Source organism: Sinocyclocheilus rhinocerous, unplaced genomic scaffold (genome assembly GCF_001515625.1).
Source record: "Sinocyclocheilus rhinocerous isolate Xijiao unplaced genomic scaffold, SAMN03320098_v1.1 scaffold1850, whole genome shotgun sequence".
Lineage (NCBI taxonomy): Eukaryota > Metazoa > Chordata > Actinopteri > Cypriniformes > Cyprinidae > Sinocyclocheilus > Sinocyclocheilus rhinocerous.
The window spans coordinates 50581-63388 of record NW_015634540.1 but is presented as its reverse complement, the minus strand read 5'-3'; the positions used below and the strand labels follow the sequence as shown (position 1 = coordinate 63388).

The window sequence follows — 12808 nt, the reverse complement described above, 5'->3', positions numbered from 1 at the left end:
TCTTAAAGGCACAGTACACACTATTACTGACACCAAGCACTGTTCACAAACTCGTGATGCTACTAAAGCTTGATTAAATTACTCGCAATGGTTTCATGCTAGCAGGACTGTTTTTTTTTAGAAAAGCAATTTTTAAATGTTTATTTGTTGAACAGTTACCAACATAAACTATTCGCGCTAGATTAAAATGCGTCGTGGTGATCTGGTTTTCTGCTGCTGATTATTTCTGTCTTCCTGATTTTTACTTTCACTTTGTAAACTAATATCCCGGAAGCGAAGGAGAAGTGAATATAGGCGTTATGTTACACGGTATGTCTTACAATTATTTACTATTGTGTTTCTGAACAGTTTTTAAAAATTTCGGTAGTAGGAGAAATCTAATATTTGAAGTCAACTAACGAAGAAAAAGTTGCGTTGTTACTGATTATTATCTGTATTGGAAATGGAAAGCAGAAATGCCATATACAACCTTTCGAATATCGATTTATTTCCTAATGTGTTTCTCTGAACTGCAGTTTTGTCTGCGGCTCTTTATTCAATCTTTGATCGTCGGCAAATATGCAAATAGTTTTGTCCGACAGAATGTTCTACTTCCGCACTTCACGTAACACTGGGTTTCATTGTGGAGTTTGTGTGATCTGTCACATGTTTGTGTTGCTCTAGGGAAGTTGTCTTTAGGAAGAGAGGAACTATGGCTACAGCTGCGAGCCTGAGTCTGATGAAGTCAGCAGATCTGATCAAGAAAGAGCCTTTGGATTATGGAGGGTTTGGGGAAGTTTACCTGTGTTACCACAAAACCCTGGGCCAGGTGGTGCTGAAGACGGTCTACACCGGCCCTCCGCGCAACGGGTGAGTGCTCGAGACCAGTGCTGGGGAAGTTAAAAGTAATGCATTACAATATTGCATTACCCCCCTAACAAAAGTAACTACTTGCGTTACTTAGTTACTTTTTATGGAACGTAATGCGTTACGTTACTCTTGAGTTGCTTTTGAAATCTGGGCAGGGCTAGCTTGTTTGTTTTTAATATAAAAAAGTTATTTTTCAAATGTAAACGCCCTTTCACAACAGAAGTGAAATGAATACGCCTCAGGCTGAAGGAAATGTAAATGCACGTCTGTACAGTAGAGAACGAAACACATGAAGAATATGACGCAGGAGAAGAAAGTTCAACACTATTCCGCAATAACAAAAATAAAACACAAATGTGTCATTTTTGCTTATTAGTATGGTTGAATTGGATCATCGAAGGTCAGTAGCAAAGACATCGGTTAATAAAATAGGATTAAAGTATATTTGTGTTATTTAACGTATTTAATTAATGAACGTTTGCGTCATATTCTGAGTTTGCATTTGACTTATTTTATTATATTTGATTTAGAGGAACACTGAATCTGTTTTTGAGTAAACACGTGTTCATATTTAGTCTAGAACTACAGTAAGATCATGTTCACACACAACGCTCTGCACTTACTCCTGATTTCTGTCTCCATGGCAACACCAGAGCTGTCACTCAACACATGGAAACAAAGTAACTGGCCTTACTTATTTGAAAAAAGTAACTTAGTATTTCCTTCTAAATTAAAAAGTAATGCGTTACTTTACTAGTTACTTAAAAAGTAATCTGATTACGTAACTCGCATTACTTGTAATGCGTTACTGCTCGTGACTTTCAGCTTCAGATGTTGTGTAAACTGAGTGAGTTGAATGTGTGTGTGTCAGCCGGCAGAAGCAGTCTCTTCTGGATGAAGGCAGTCTGATGAGCAGGTTAAGCCATCAGCGAGTGGTCAAGCTGCTGGGGGTTATTCTGGAGGACGGAGACTATTCTTTAGTCATGGAGCTCATTCCTAAAGGAAACCTGCTCAGCATGCTGGAGAGGGTAACGGCAGACTCTGTTTTATGCCAAAATACACGTGACGTTTCACATGTCTGTGTTGTGAACACATAGTGTCCAAAAAACACACTGAATGTACCAAAACAGTTGTGCCAAAAAACAGTATTAGCCCTTGTGCATCAGTTTAAAAACGTTACACAGGTCCTTTGGCGAAATAGTCCATGTCATAAAAATATTATATTTTAATTAGTGCTTTAATTAGATTAATCGCGATTAATCACATCCAAAATAAAAGTTTTTGTTTACATAATATATATGTGTGTGTACTATGTATGTTTTTTATGTATATATTTATATTCATATAATTTGTATTATATATAAATATAGTTAATATACAAACATAAAATATTTTTCTGAAATATATATATGCATGTCTGTGTATTTATATATACATATAGTACACACACATATATTATGTAAACAAAAACTTTTATTTTGGATGCGATTAATCGTGATTAATCGTTTGACAGCACTAATTTTAATGTTTTTCGGCTTTCACTGACATAGATTTTCTTTTTTACCAACATCAGTGCTGATCATAAAAATATGGTTTCTTTTCAGGATTTTAACCATTTAAATGTCAGTTTGTTTACATAATGTCACTGTTGTTGTTTTTTTTTTGTGAAAAAAGAAAAAATATATATATTTTCCATATATTAAATGCTAAGCATATTTTTTTCTTTGGATTATTACAGTCCAAGAATTATCAACAACATTCATTCTGATGCAGTGTCAGATTAAAACAAAAGCTACTATTTGAAACACACACATCTCTCAGTACACACATTTATATAATGAAAAGAGTAGATTTATTTTTTAAAACAGTGCAAATTTTTTAACCTTGGCAAAGAATGCATGTTGTTATGCTCAGTGGCACTGGGATTAAATATTGCAACATTTTTGTCCTAACATATCCGAATCATGTCCATGATTTTTTTTGTGTGTTCATATTGCTAATGTGACAAAAGTCACCAAGTGTCATCTCATTCTGATGAAGCTACGATTTTTAAAAATTCAAAATATAAACATTTTCAGTCAAAAATGACCGAAGAGGGCCAGAGGGTTAAGGTCCTAACTATTTTGTACCTAGTGTAAAAATATATTTATGAGAAAAAATGACGGCGGAATATGAAAATTTCAATACAAATACACGTTTTTTTGACTAAATTTGTCCTGTTTGCATTAACACAGCCAAACTGATATTAAAAAATAAAAAATAAATAAAAAGAGAAAGATGTTCCTGAGGATGCACAAGGGTTCATTGTTCATAAACATGAATGTGCTTTCAAGTTTACAATAAAAACTATTTGAATATCAAAATCTGTAACATTATTGGTATCTTGATGTAAATGCAGAAAAAATCTGACAATGTGTCTTTAATGTGCAAAATGCATTCACTGTATTCACAATCCACCTGCTGTCCCTTGCACGCACTAGTATATAAACATTGTTTGCTTCATTACCCGATTTGCATAATTCCTTTAGTGAATCGACAGATCCACAGACCGAGCGTGCAAATAAACAACTCCTCTATTTGCAGTGAAATCCCTCTTCACTATGGAAATGTGCCACTTTTTGATGTCTTTAATATTTTGCTCATATCTGTTGCTCCAGGTGCCTGTTCCGATATCTGTGAAAGGAAGGATCGTTCTGGAGATCTTGGAGGGGATGGTTTATCTCACGGAGAACCAAGTCATTCACAAAGATCTCAAACCAGAGAACATCCTGGTGGACAAGAACTTCCACATTAAAGTATGAAACCTCTCTCTGAATTCACCACAGTACACACTTTTTTAAAAAGCTAAATGTTGAGGCTCTAATCTGTTAAATGCGACTGTAAGATATTATAAACATTAACATCACGGTTTTCTGTAAAGCTGCTTTGAAACGATGTGTATTGGGAAAAGCGCAATAGAAATACATTAGACGTGAAGGATTTTCATGCACGCTCTTTGCTCTGCGTCAGATCGCGGATCTGGGTCTGGCCACGTCTCAGGTGTGGAGCAAGCTGACTAAAGAGGAGTCTCGCAGACAGAGTGGTCTGGGCAAGAAGTCGTGTGCGCGCGCCGCTGGCACTCTGTGCTACATGGCTCCTGAGCACCTGAAGAGCATCAACACCTGCTCCACCGAGAAATCTGACGTCTACAGCTTCTCCATCGTCGTCTGGGTCATCCTCAGCGGCCGCGAGCCCTATGAGAGTGAGTCTGCCTTCAGAACCGCATGATTAACTAATGAACATGATTAACTAGCTGCAATGTGAGTTACAAAACGGACTCAATAATAACAAAATTACTATATATATCACTCATGTGCTATTCGAAGGGTTCATTTGCAAAAACCAATAACTCCGTTTTTAACCATTTTCAGAAATCATGTTTTTTCTTTTCTGTGCGTTCCAATTAATCTCAATCAAACTGCAGTTGGGCTATTTTCATTAGGTAAAAAATACAGCTAACTAACACAATAAAACAGTGAAAACATGATAACATAATTTTAAAAAAACATGATTTTTGAAAATGTAAAAAAAACCCCGGAGTTATCTGTTTTTGCAAATAAACTCTTCGTATTCTGTTGTGTATATAGGTTTTTGTAAGGAACAGACTGAAATAATAAAAAATAATTATAATGTAAATATAAAATAATAAAAATATATAAAATAAAAAAATTTTTTTTTCATTATTCCTGTCAGGTTAAACAGCACAGTTCTTCTTTCTCAAAGAAAAAAAACTAAAGAGGCCCTGATTAGGTAAAAAACACAGCTAACTAACACAATAAAACACAATAAAAACATGATTTAAATAAACTAAAAAACGGAGTTATCTGCTTTTGCAAATAAACTCTTCATATTCTGTTGTATATAGCTTTTTGTAAGGAACAGACTGAAATAATAAAATTAATTATAATATAAATATAAAATAATAAAAATATATACAATTTAAAAAAAAAAAAATTTATAAATATAAAATAATAAAAATATATAAAAAATTTAATTTTCATTATTCCTGTCAGTTTAAACAGCACAGTTCTTCTTTCTCAAAGAAAAATTTCCATACAATTGTATTTTGATCATCATCATGATTTCTACTTCTTTTGATTTATTAAGCGTAATTGGTTGCGATATTTGCCCGCTGGTTATTTATTCTGAGAACATTGTAATTTGGCATTATTCTGCGTTCATGTTTGCGGTTGCCAGATGCCAAGAGTTTAAATCCCCCCCAGTTTTTTCTTTTTATAAATTGAAATCTTCCCTGTGGTTTACTTAAAGGCATAGTTGACCCAAAGATGAAAATTCTGTCATCGTTTGCTCACCCTCATGTCGTCCCAAACCTGTGTGAGTTTCTTTCTTCTGTTGAAGGAATATAATACGAAGGAATTTTCTGTATTGATTTTTCACTGCATTTTAAATTATGCATTGTATTTTGTGTTTTCGGGTTACAGGGTTAAAACAGATAAAGGAAAACGGATTTGTCCTGGAAAATTACTAGTACCTTTTTAATTTTTCTAGATATTTTTCTTACAGTGTACTAAATGATCAACAATCGCAGGTACAAGCTACTAACAAGGTGTATCATAAATGATTCAATTATTCAATTATTATTATTATTCAATTGAACAATTGAAAATAGCAGCTAATTTAATTCACGTTTTGTGTGTACTGCTAAGCATCTTTGCTTTCCTCTTTTTGTGTAATTTAGATGGAAAACGTGTGCCTTTTTATCATTTGAGTCACTTATCGAAAGTTGCTGAAAGTTGCCAAATAAATTTTAAAAATTTGTTGCTAGGTGCTTTTGGAAGGAAAAGTTGCTAGGGTGGTCTGATCGCCCAGCCCTAATTGCATGCAAATGCTCTTTAATATTTGACCCCATTTCATATTTGCAGTGTATCAAACTCAAGACCAAGGTTTAGTAGTGAATGAACATGTTTTTTTGTTGTTTTTCAGATGCCAGGAGTGAAGATCAGATCTGCCACTGTGTGTGTCAGGGTGAGCGTCCCGACGAAGCTCTGATCCCTCGACACACTCCTCAAGACGTCATCGAGCTCATGAAGACATGCTGGAATGAAGACCCTCGTCTCCGGCCCACATTTAAAGGTAGAAGCCTTGAGGGTTCATCCTGGATATAAAATAAAGCGATAAGCCCCGTGAAGCCGTGGTTTACAGTGAACTTATAACAGCTAAGGAGCGTTGTTAGATGTGCCTTAAAACCCCCTTAGCTGTTATAAATTCACTGTAAACCACGGCTTCACGGGGCTTACTGCTTTTATAAAACGGTTATTCCATATACGTAGTAAGGTTTCACAGAATAAAACAGAGCAAATAAAGTGTAATGATGTTAATAAAAACAGTATTCTTCCACCAAACAATGTAGCTCCTCAGAAACAGTTGTGGTTGCTACAAAGTGGTTGCCGAGCAACACACAAATGTAAACAAAGGTGTATGTTACTTTGTAGAGTCATTTACAACAGCTTCGGACGTGGCTCAGCCAATCAGAATCAAGGACCGGAGCTCTCCGGTTTATAATGAATGTTTTGTCACACCTGCCAATGGTAACGCATCTTCCTTACCAGACGTGTTTAACAGGACACATTCATTTAGTTTTGATTATGAATGGAACAGAATGCAGCTGAACTACTTTTACTTGACATAGCATCCTAAAAACATACTGATACTGTATATGGGATTAATTGTGATGCACTATTTAGCTTAACATGTTTCTGAATTTTGAATCCGTTGACAGTGTGGTATATTAGTAACAAATTATGAGAGGCACAGATTATTGCTCTTGGTGTAAAGAGCCTTAACTTAACTTTATTTGCTTGCCAAAGCCAGTTTATTCTCTCATTTGACTATTGATTTTAGGCCTGGATTACTTCCTCATTGGACTCTTTTTTTTAAACTTTACCTAAGCTACTAATCTTTGTTTATTTGTTTTCTTTTTTTGCAGATAGCTTTGAATTGTTTTTACCCTTTTACCAGGAGAAGCTGGCAGCAAATGTAAAAGCGGATTTGGAAAGTCTGATGGTGAGAGGTTTTGTTCTTTCTCAGGTGAATCTGTAAGTGTTCGGATGTCCAAACATTGATTCACTGATTCTTTTACCCCGTCATTCATCACAGACATGCTGCGACATTTCACAGTTAATATATTGCTGCTTTTATTGGATTACATTAATTAAGTTGAACTGATTAAGCTAATTCGATCCGATTACTGTGCATGACACAAGAGGTTGTCACTATTTTTTAATTAAAATATAATACAGACATTTGAATAGTCTACTATTATATTCTATGCTGTGTATAATATTTGTTTACGATCCTTATTGGAAATCATACATTTATGATTTTATTGCATGATTTTTTAGTTCAGTTTGAATATATAATTTTAAAGTGTGTGTATTAAACTTACAGTGCATCTGACATGAACAAAACAAAGCATCATTCTTAATTAATTTTCATGATCATGACAGTCCTATGTGTTCCTTGCATTATAGTCTTCGTTGTCTCATAAAGGAATAGTTCACCCAAAAATGAAAAGTGTCATCATTTACTCACGCTGTGTGATTTCTTATGAAGTGTCATGATCACTTTATATGATGATCAAAATCGAAGCTTTATTCAGTTTCACAGCAAATCACTGATTGCACACACATACACAGACTACATCAGTTTTCATTTTAGGACTAAATTATTTCATTGCATTGTTTTCTTTTGCACAGAGATCGTATGAGGGCCCAGAGGAGCTGGTAGAAAAGCTGAAGTCCCTCACAACAGACTCACTCACTCCTGAAGGTATGCTGATTTATTCAGTCATGTTGTGGATTTGATTTGAGGACTCAGCAACCATTTAACATTGAGTGCCTTTTTTCATGTTTAGTATTGAGACGTTAGATTAGTAGAATACCATTACATTTTAAGGATTTGTTCTGTAGTGAGGGAAACTAACATGCATAATGTATATAAATATTTTGTTCTATTTACCCATATTTTACATTATTGACCCTTTTCACATTTTCATGAGCGTTAAATTGGCTTTATTACACTTTTAGCTGAGCGGAATATCTCAATGGAGATTGCTAAACTCCAGCTTACATGTTTTCTGATGTTTTCAGCTCATCAGCACCTTTTCTGTAACACTGAGAGAGTGAGTGCATGGTTGCCAGGTTGGGAATATTAAGTAAACTTCTGGGAAGAAAATGTATCCATTTAAGAAAAAAGCTCTGATTGGGGGATTTAAACTCTTGATATCTGGCAACCGGAAACATGAAAGCTTATCAATGCAAAACAATGCAAATATCAAATTAAAATGTTTTCGGAATAAATAAGCAGCGGGCAAATATCGCAGACGATTGTGCTTAATTAATCAAGAGAAGCATTTCGCTGCATAGTGTGCAGCACTACTAAACGTTTTTTTAAATGAAAATATAATATATAATATATAATATAACAGTTATGTTAATAACTGTGGAAATGTGTCACCTTTTCTGTAACACTGAGAGAGTGAGTGCATGGTTGCCAGGTTGGGAATATTAAGTAAACTTCTGGGAAGAAAATGTATCCATTTAAGAAAAAAGCTCTGATTGGGGGATTTAAACTCTTGATATCTGGCAACCGGAAACATGAAAGCTTATCAATGCAAAACAATGCAAATATCAAATTAAAATGTTTTCGGAATAAATAAGCAGCGGGCAAATATCGCAGACGATTGTGCTTAATAAATCAAGAGAAGCATTTCGCTGCATAGCGTGCAGCACTACTAAACGTTTTTTTAAATGAAAATATAATATATGACATATAATATAACAGTTATGTTAATAACTGTGGAAATGTGTCATCGCAGTCTGTGAAAAAGGTCCATTTCTGAATGCAATAATAAAATTTGACTTACACTAATCATATTAGAGTGATTACACTGAGTGAATTCAAATAAATAGTTTCTTGGCCTGTAAAAATGTTTTTTGCAACAATGTTGATTGTACATGAGGCACATCCCAGCTAACAAGGAACTTTCACTAATGTTTTTTTATAAGCTATATAAATGTTAGGACACAACATTCGTAATGTTCATGTAACGTTCTTATAACTTTAATAATATTTGATGTAACGTCTTTTCGTAACGTTAAGAGGAAACATTCTTAGAATGTTGTACTTGATGAAGATTCTAAGAAACAGTTTTGTAACCTTTAGCGTTCTAATAACCACTGGACATTGTAACATTCTTAGAATATTAAAAATAAAGGTTCAAATAATGTTTTTTTTGCGGGGGTGAAGATAAAGTTAGCAAAACATTCTAATAAATGTAACCTTTAAATAACATTCTAATCACATCAAGAAAACTGTTTTGAAATGTTTCTAAAACGCAATGTTTCCACAAAGTTTTTCTAACCTAAATTTGATGCCTGATATTAGATGCTTGTAAATGCAATGCTGACTGTTCTTCTCGTGTCCGCAGACCCTTCGCCGTGTTCCAGAGACTCTCCAGGGCCCTTGAGGAGCTCAGACGTCGGCCCGGTGGAGGCTAGCATTGAAGACCTCAGCTTCAGGACCCCCGAAGAGTCTCTGCTGGAGGTGGACGCCGCGCCTCCCAATCTGGAGCTCAAACTGGCACAAGAGTACAACTACCACAAATACGGCAGTCGTATAGTGGATCAGCCGGACGCCAGCATTTATAACCCGCTCCTGCAGCAGCCGGCTAGCAGCAGGTGGGCCGGAGAGGCTTCTTCTGTGAAGTCTTGGACTAAACCCGCCGCTTACCCAAACCCAGACGAGGAGCTCCATCTGAGGCCTGCTGGCTCATTTGAGGGATTGCACAGGCCAGAGTTGGCGAGTCATCTCTCAGTGCCGTATTCTGACTACGACAGACTCCAGCATCCTCACCATCCGCCGTACAATCGCATCAAGTCCTGTCCAGATAGTGCATCTCGTGCAGCGGAGTCTTTCATGCTGGATTCACAGCCTGGCCTGCGTTTATCACCTGTCGTATGTCCTCCATCTGACTCGGGTACAGTTAACAATTCACAACTAACAAGTCATTTCTGCAGTGCTTTATACCAGTGGTTCTCAAACTGGGGTACGTTCATTTAATTCTACCCCAACTTAAAGTAACATTAAAACCGAACATGTATTTCTGACAAGCAAAATGCGCTTCTAATGTAAAAACAGGAAAATGTTAGTGCCGTAAACAGTCAAATACATGATATCCAATCAGCTTACCTCATCTTTTGCGGTCAAACCTGACGGCATCCACACAAGCAGCGTGAGGTTTAAGATACGAGCAAGAATGCACATTTCCCTGAATATCCAAACGATGGCAAATGTGACTATTTTTTTTACAAAAAAAAAGGTAATATTAAGTGAACATTTTACATTTTAAATGTAGCCTAATATTGTCATGTTTGTTCTATTTTGCAACTAAATAACAGTTCCAACGAAATCTGTATCATCTGGTGTGCGTCTCCAAGCAACATACACCGGTGTTTCGTTAGTGAACGAATCTGCGGCTTTGAACGATTTGGAGAGTCAGTGATTAATAACCCATTCATAACTACAGCATTTTGCTTCGTTACTGAATTAATGAATGAATGACGCGACGCCTGGCTCATTAAGACAGCGACTTGCCGCCACCTACTGGCGGTTTTATTTTTTAAGTCTACAAGTTCGATTTGCCACCATTTATTGCTTTATTTATTATATTAATAATACACTTAATGAAATGTTAAGAATATGACATAAAACATGACATACAATTAATAAGGATAGCAAATATTTGCCTCTATAAAGGTAAAAAAATGCACCTGTAAATCAATTTAAGGGGGCAAATAATGTCCTTTAATAGAAAAAGGTATGTTTGAGAACCACTGCTTTATACAATACAGATTGTGTCAAAGCAGTGATAAACAGGAAAATAGCCGAATCAGTTTTCAACAGAATATGCCGCTCTAAAAGGATAGTGAATAGAAAGGGCTGCCCAATGAATCATATTTTAACCGTAATCACAATTTCTCGATTTATTGAGCATAATCATCTGTGATATTTGCCTGCTGGTTATTTGTCCTGAAAGCATTTCATGTTAGTTTGGCATTATCTTGCATTTGTAACAGGCCTCTACAAGCTTTTATGGTTGCGGTTGCCAGATGTCAATAGATAAATCCCCCAATAAGAGCGGTTTTCATTAGGGATGCACTGAATGTTCGGCAACCGAAATTATTCGGCTCAAAATAGCAAAAAAAGCTCTTTCGGTGTTCGGCTGAATAAGTGAAAAGACTAAATAAATTGTACCGAACAATGACGTGACGCGATCAAATAGATGCATTTGTAACAGGCCTCTACAAGCTTTTATGGTTGCGGTTGCCAGATGTCAATAGATAAATCCCCCAATAAGAGCGGTTTTCATTAGGGATGCACTGAATGTTCGGCAACCGAAATTATTCGGCTCAAAATAGCAAAAAAAGCTCTTTCGGTGTTCGGCTGAATAAGTGAAAAGACTAAATAAATTGTACCGAACAATGACGTGACGCGATCAAATAGAGGCGTGCACTAATGCAGCCAACGTGTCTGCAGTGTGAAAGTATTTAAAACTATCAGAGAAAGACGCAGAAATCATGAATTGCTCAGTCACATTTTTATTAGTTTTTTTGAAGGCATGTGACAATGTGATATGTGCGGAAAACATCTTCCCAAATTCGTAATGAGAATCATTTATAAATCTGCTGCTGTCAACAAAAAGAAGCACTGAGATATTCCTGCGGGTTTCTGCTAAAATAAAAACGGTGAAAAGCAACAACTCCATCAACGTTCATAAATGCTGTAATTTTACTGTCGTTCTGTAAAATAAAATAAAAAAGTAAAACATTAATAATGATAATAATAATTACCCAGCTCTATTAGGCTAATTCATTTATTATAACATTCACACATAGTGTTCAAATTGGGATCAGTAATATATTCTCATGTTTTAAAAGCAGTCTCTTCTGCTCCGTAAGGCTGCATTTATTTGTACAGTAAAAAATACATGCCTGATTCAAGAAGGGGGTCTTAAAAATGGCCCAAAAATATTATTTTACTTAACTTTAACTTATTAATTTTAAGTAAAATTGTGCTTTGTTGGTATAATGTCTGCTAGTATGTTTAACAATGTTCAGTGTTAAGTAAATATTTTTGAAATTGTTGTTTTGTAATTTTTTCTTTTTTTTTGAAAAGCAGGAAAAACAGTAAAAAGCTAATTTTTGCTATTTAATTTATGCAATGGTGAAAAAATGGCAAAATACAGTACATGGGGGTGGGCCAAGTGTTTCATGTTGTTCAGCTATGGCTTCGGCCAAGAATTTTCATTTCGGTGCATCCCTAGTTTTCATAAAAGGATACATAATCTTCCCAGTGATTTACTTAATCTTTCCAACCTGGCAACCAAGCACACGTGGTCTCTCTGCGTTACGGAAACAGCGCTGATGAGCTGAAAATGTGTAAGATGCAGTTCAGCGATGATTATGGTTTGCAGTACAAACAGTTTTACCATTTACTGCACTTTGTTATTAAGTTGGCTTGTGAAAGCCAACTTACTGAAATGCTATTTAAACTGGCCGGGTGTGCTATATCTTTTCTAACTGATCGGACTTATGGTTTTCTTAAAAATGAATATTAAAAATCATAAAAATCCCATAGACTTACATTGAAAAGTCTCTGCTCACCTGAACATTCCGACAAACTCCAACTGTCAAAATTCAAATCTAAACACACTGAAGCCCATTACACTCATTCAGACTTGCCTTCTATGTACTATTTCTAACCATTTCTAACCCATTCAAACTCATTCAAACTCATCTATCTATCTATCTATCTATCTATCTATCTATCATCTGACTATTTCTTTCTATCTATCTATCATCTGACTATTTCTTTCTATCTATCTATCTATCTATCTATC

At 35.5% G+C, this 12808-nt stretch overlaps 1 protein-coding gene across 3 annotated transcripts in view; it reads left to right on the top strand.

Moving 5' to 3' along the window:
* Positions 1 to 250: 250 nt before the first annotated feature.
* LOC107745885 (receptor-interacting serine/threonine-protein kinase 1-like) overlaps positions 251 to 12808 on the top strand; it is a 20482-nt gene continuing 7924 nt past the window's right edge. For 2 of the 3 annotated variants that reach the window (XM_016559912.1, XM_016559914.1), the window contains exons 1-9: positions 276 to 309; positions 669 to 849; positions 1721 to 1877; positions 3507 to 3644; positions 3859 to 4090; positions 5833 to 5982; positions 6836 to 6912; positions 7605 to 7677; positions 9338 to 9886. In XM_016559912.1, the coding sequence (XP_016415398.1) occupies positions 300 to 309; positions 669 to 849; positions 1721 to 1877; positions 3507 to 3644; positions 3859 to 4090; positions 5833 to 5982; positions 6836 to 6912; positions 7605 to 7677; positions 9338 to 9886 (1567 nt within the window). In that variant the 5' untranslated portion in view covers positions 276 to 299. Of the gene's footprint in view, positions 310 to 663; positions 850 to 1720; positions 1878 to 3506; positions 3645 to 3858; positions 4091 to 5832; positions 5983 to 6835; positions 6913 to 7604; positions 7678 to 9337; positions 9887 to 12808 lie in introns of all 3 variants that reach the window. The other variant, XM_016559913.1, reaches the window with a different exon arrangement.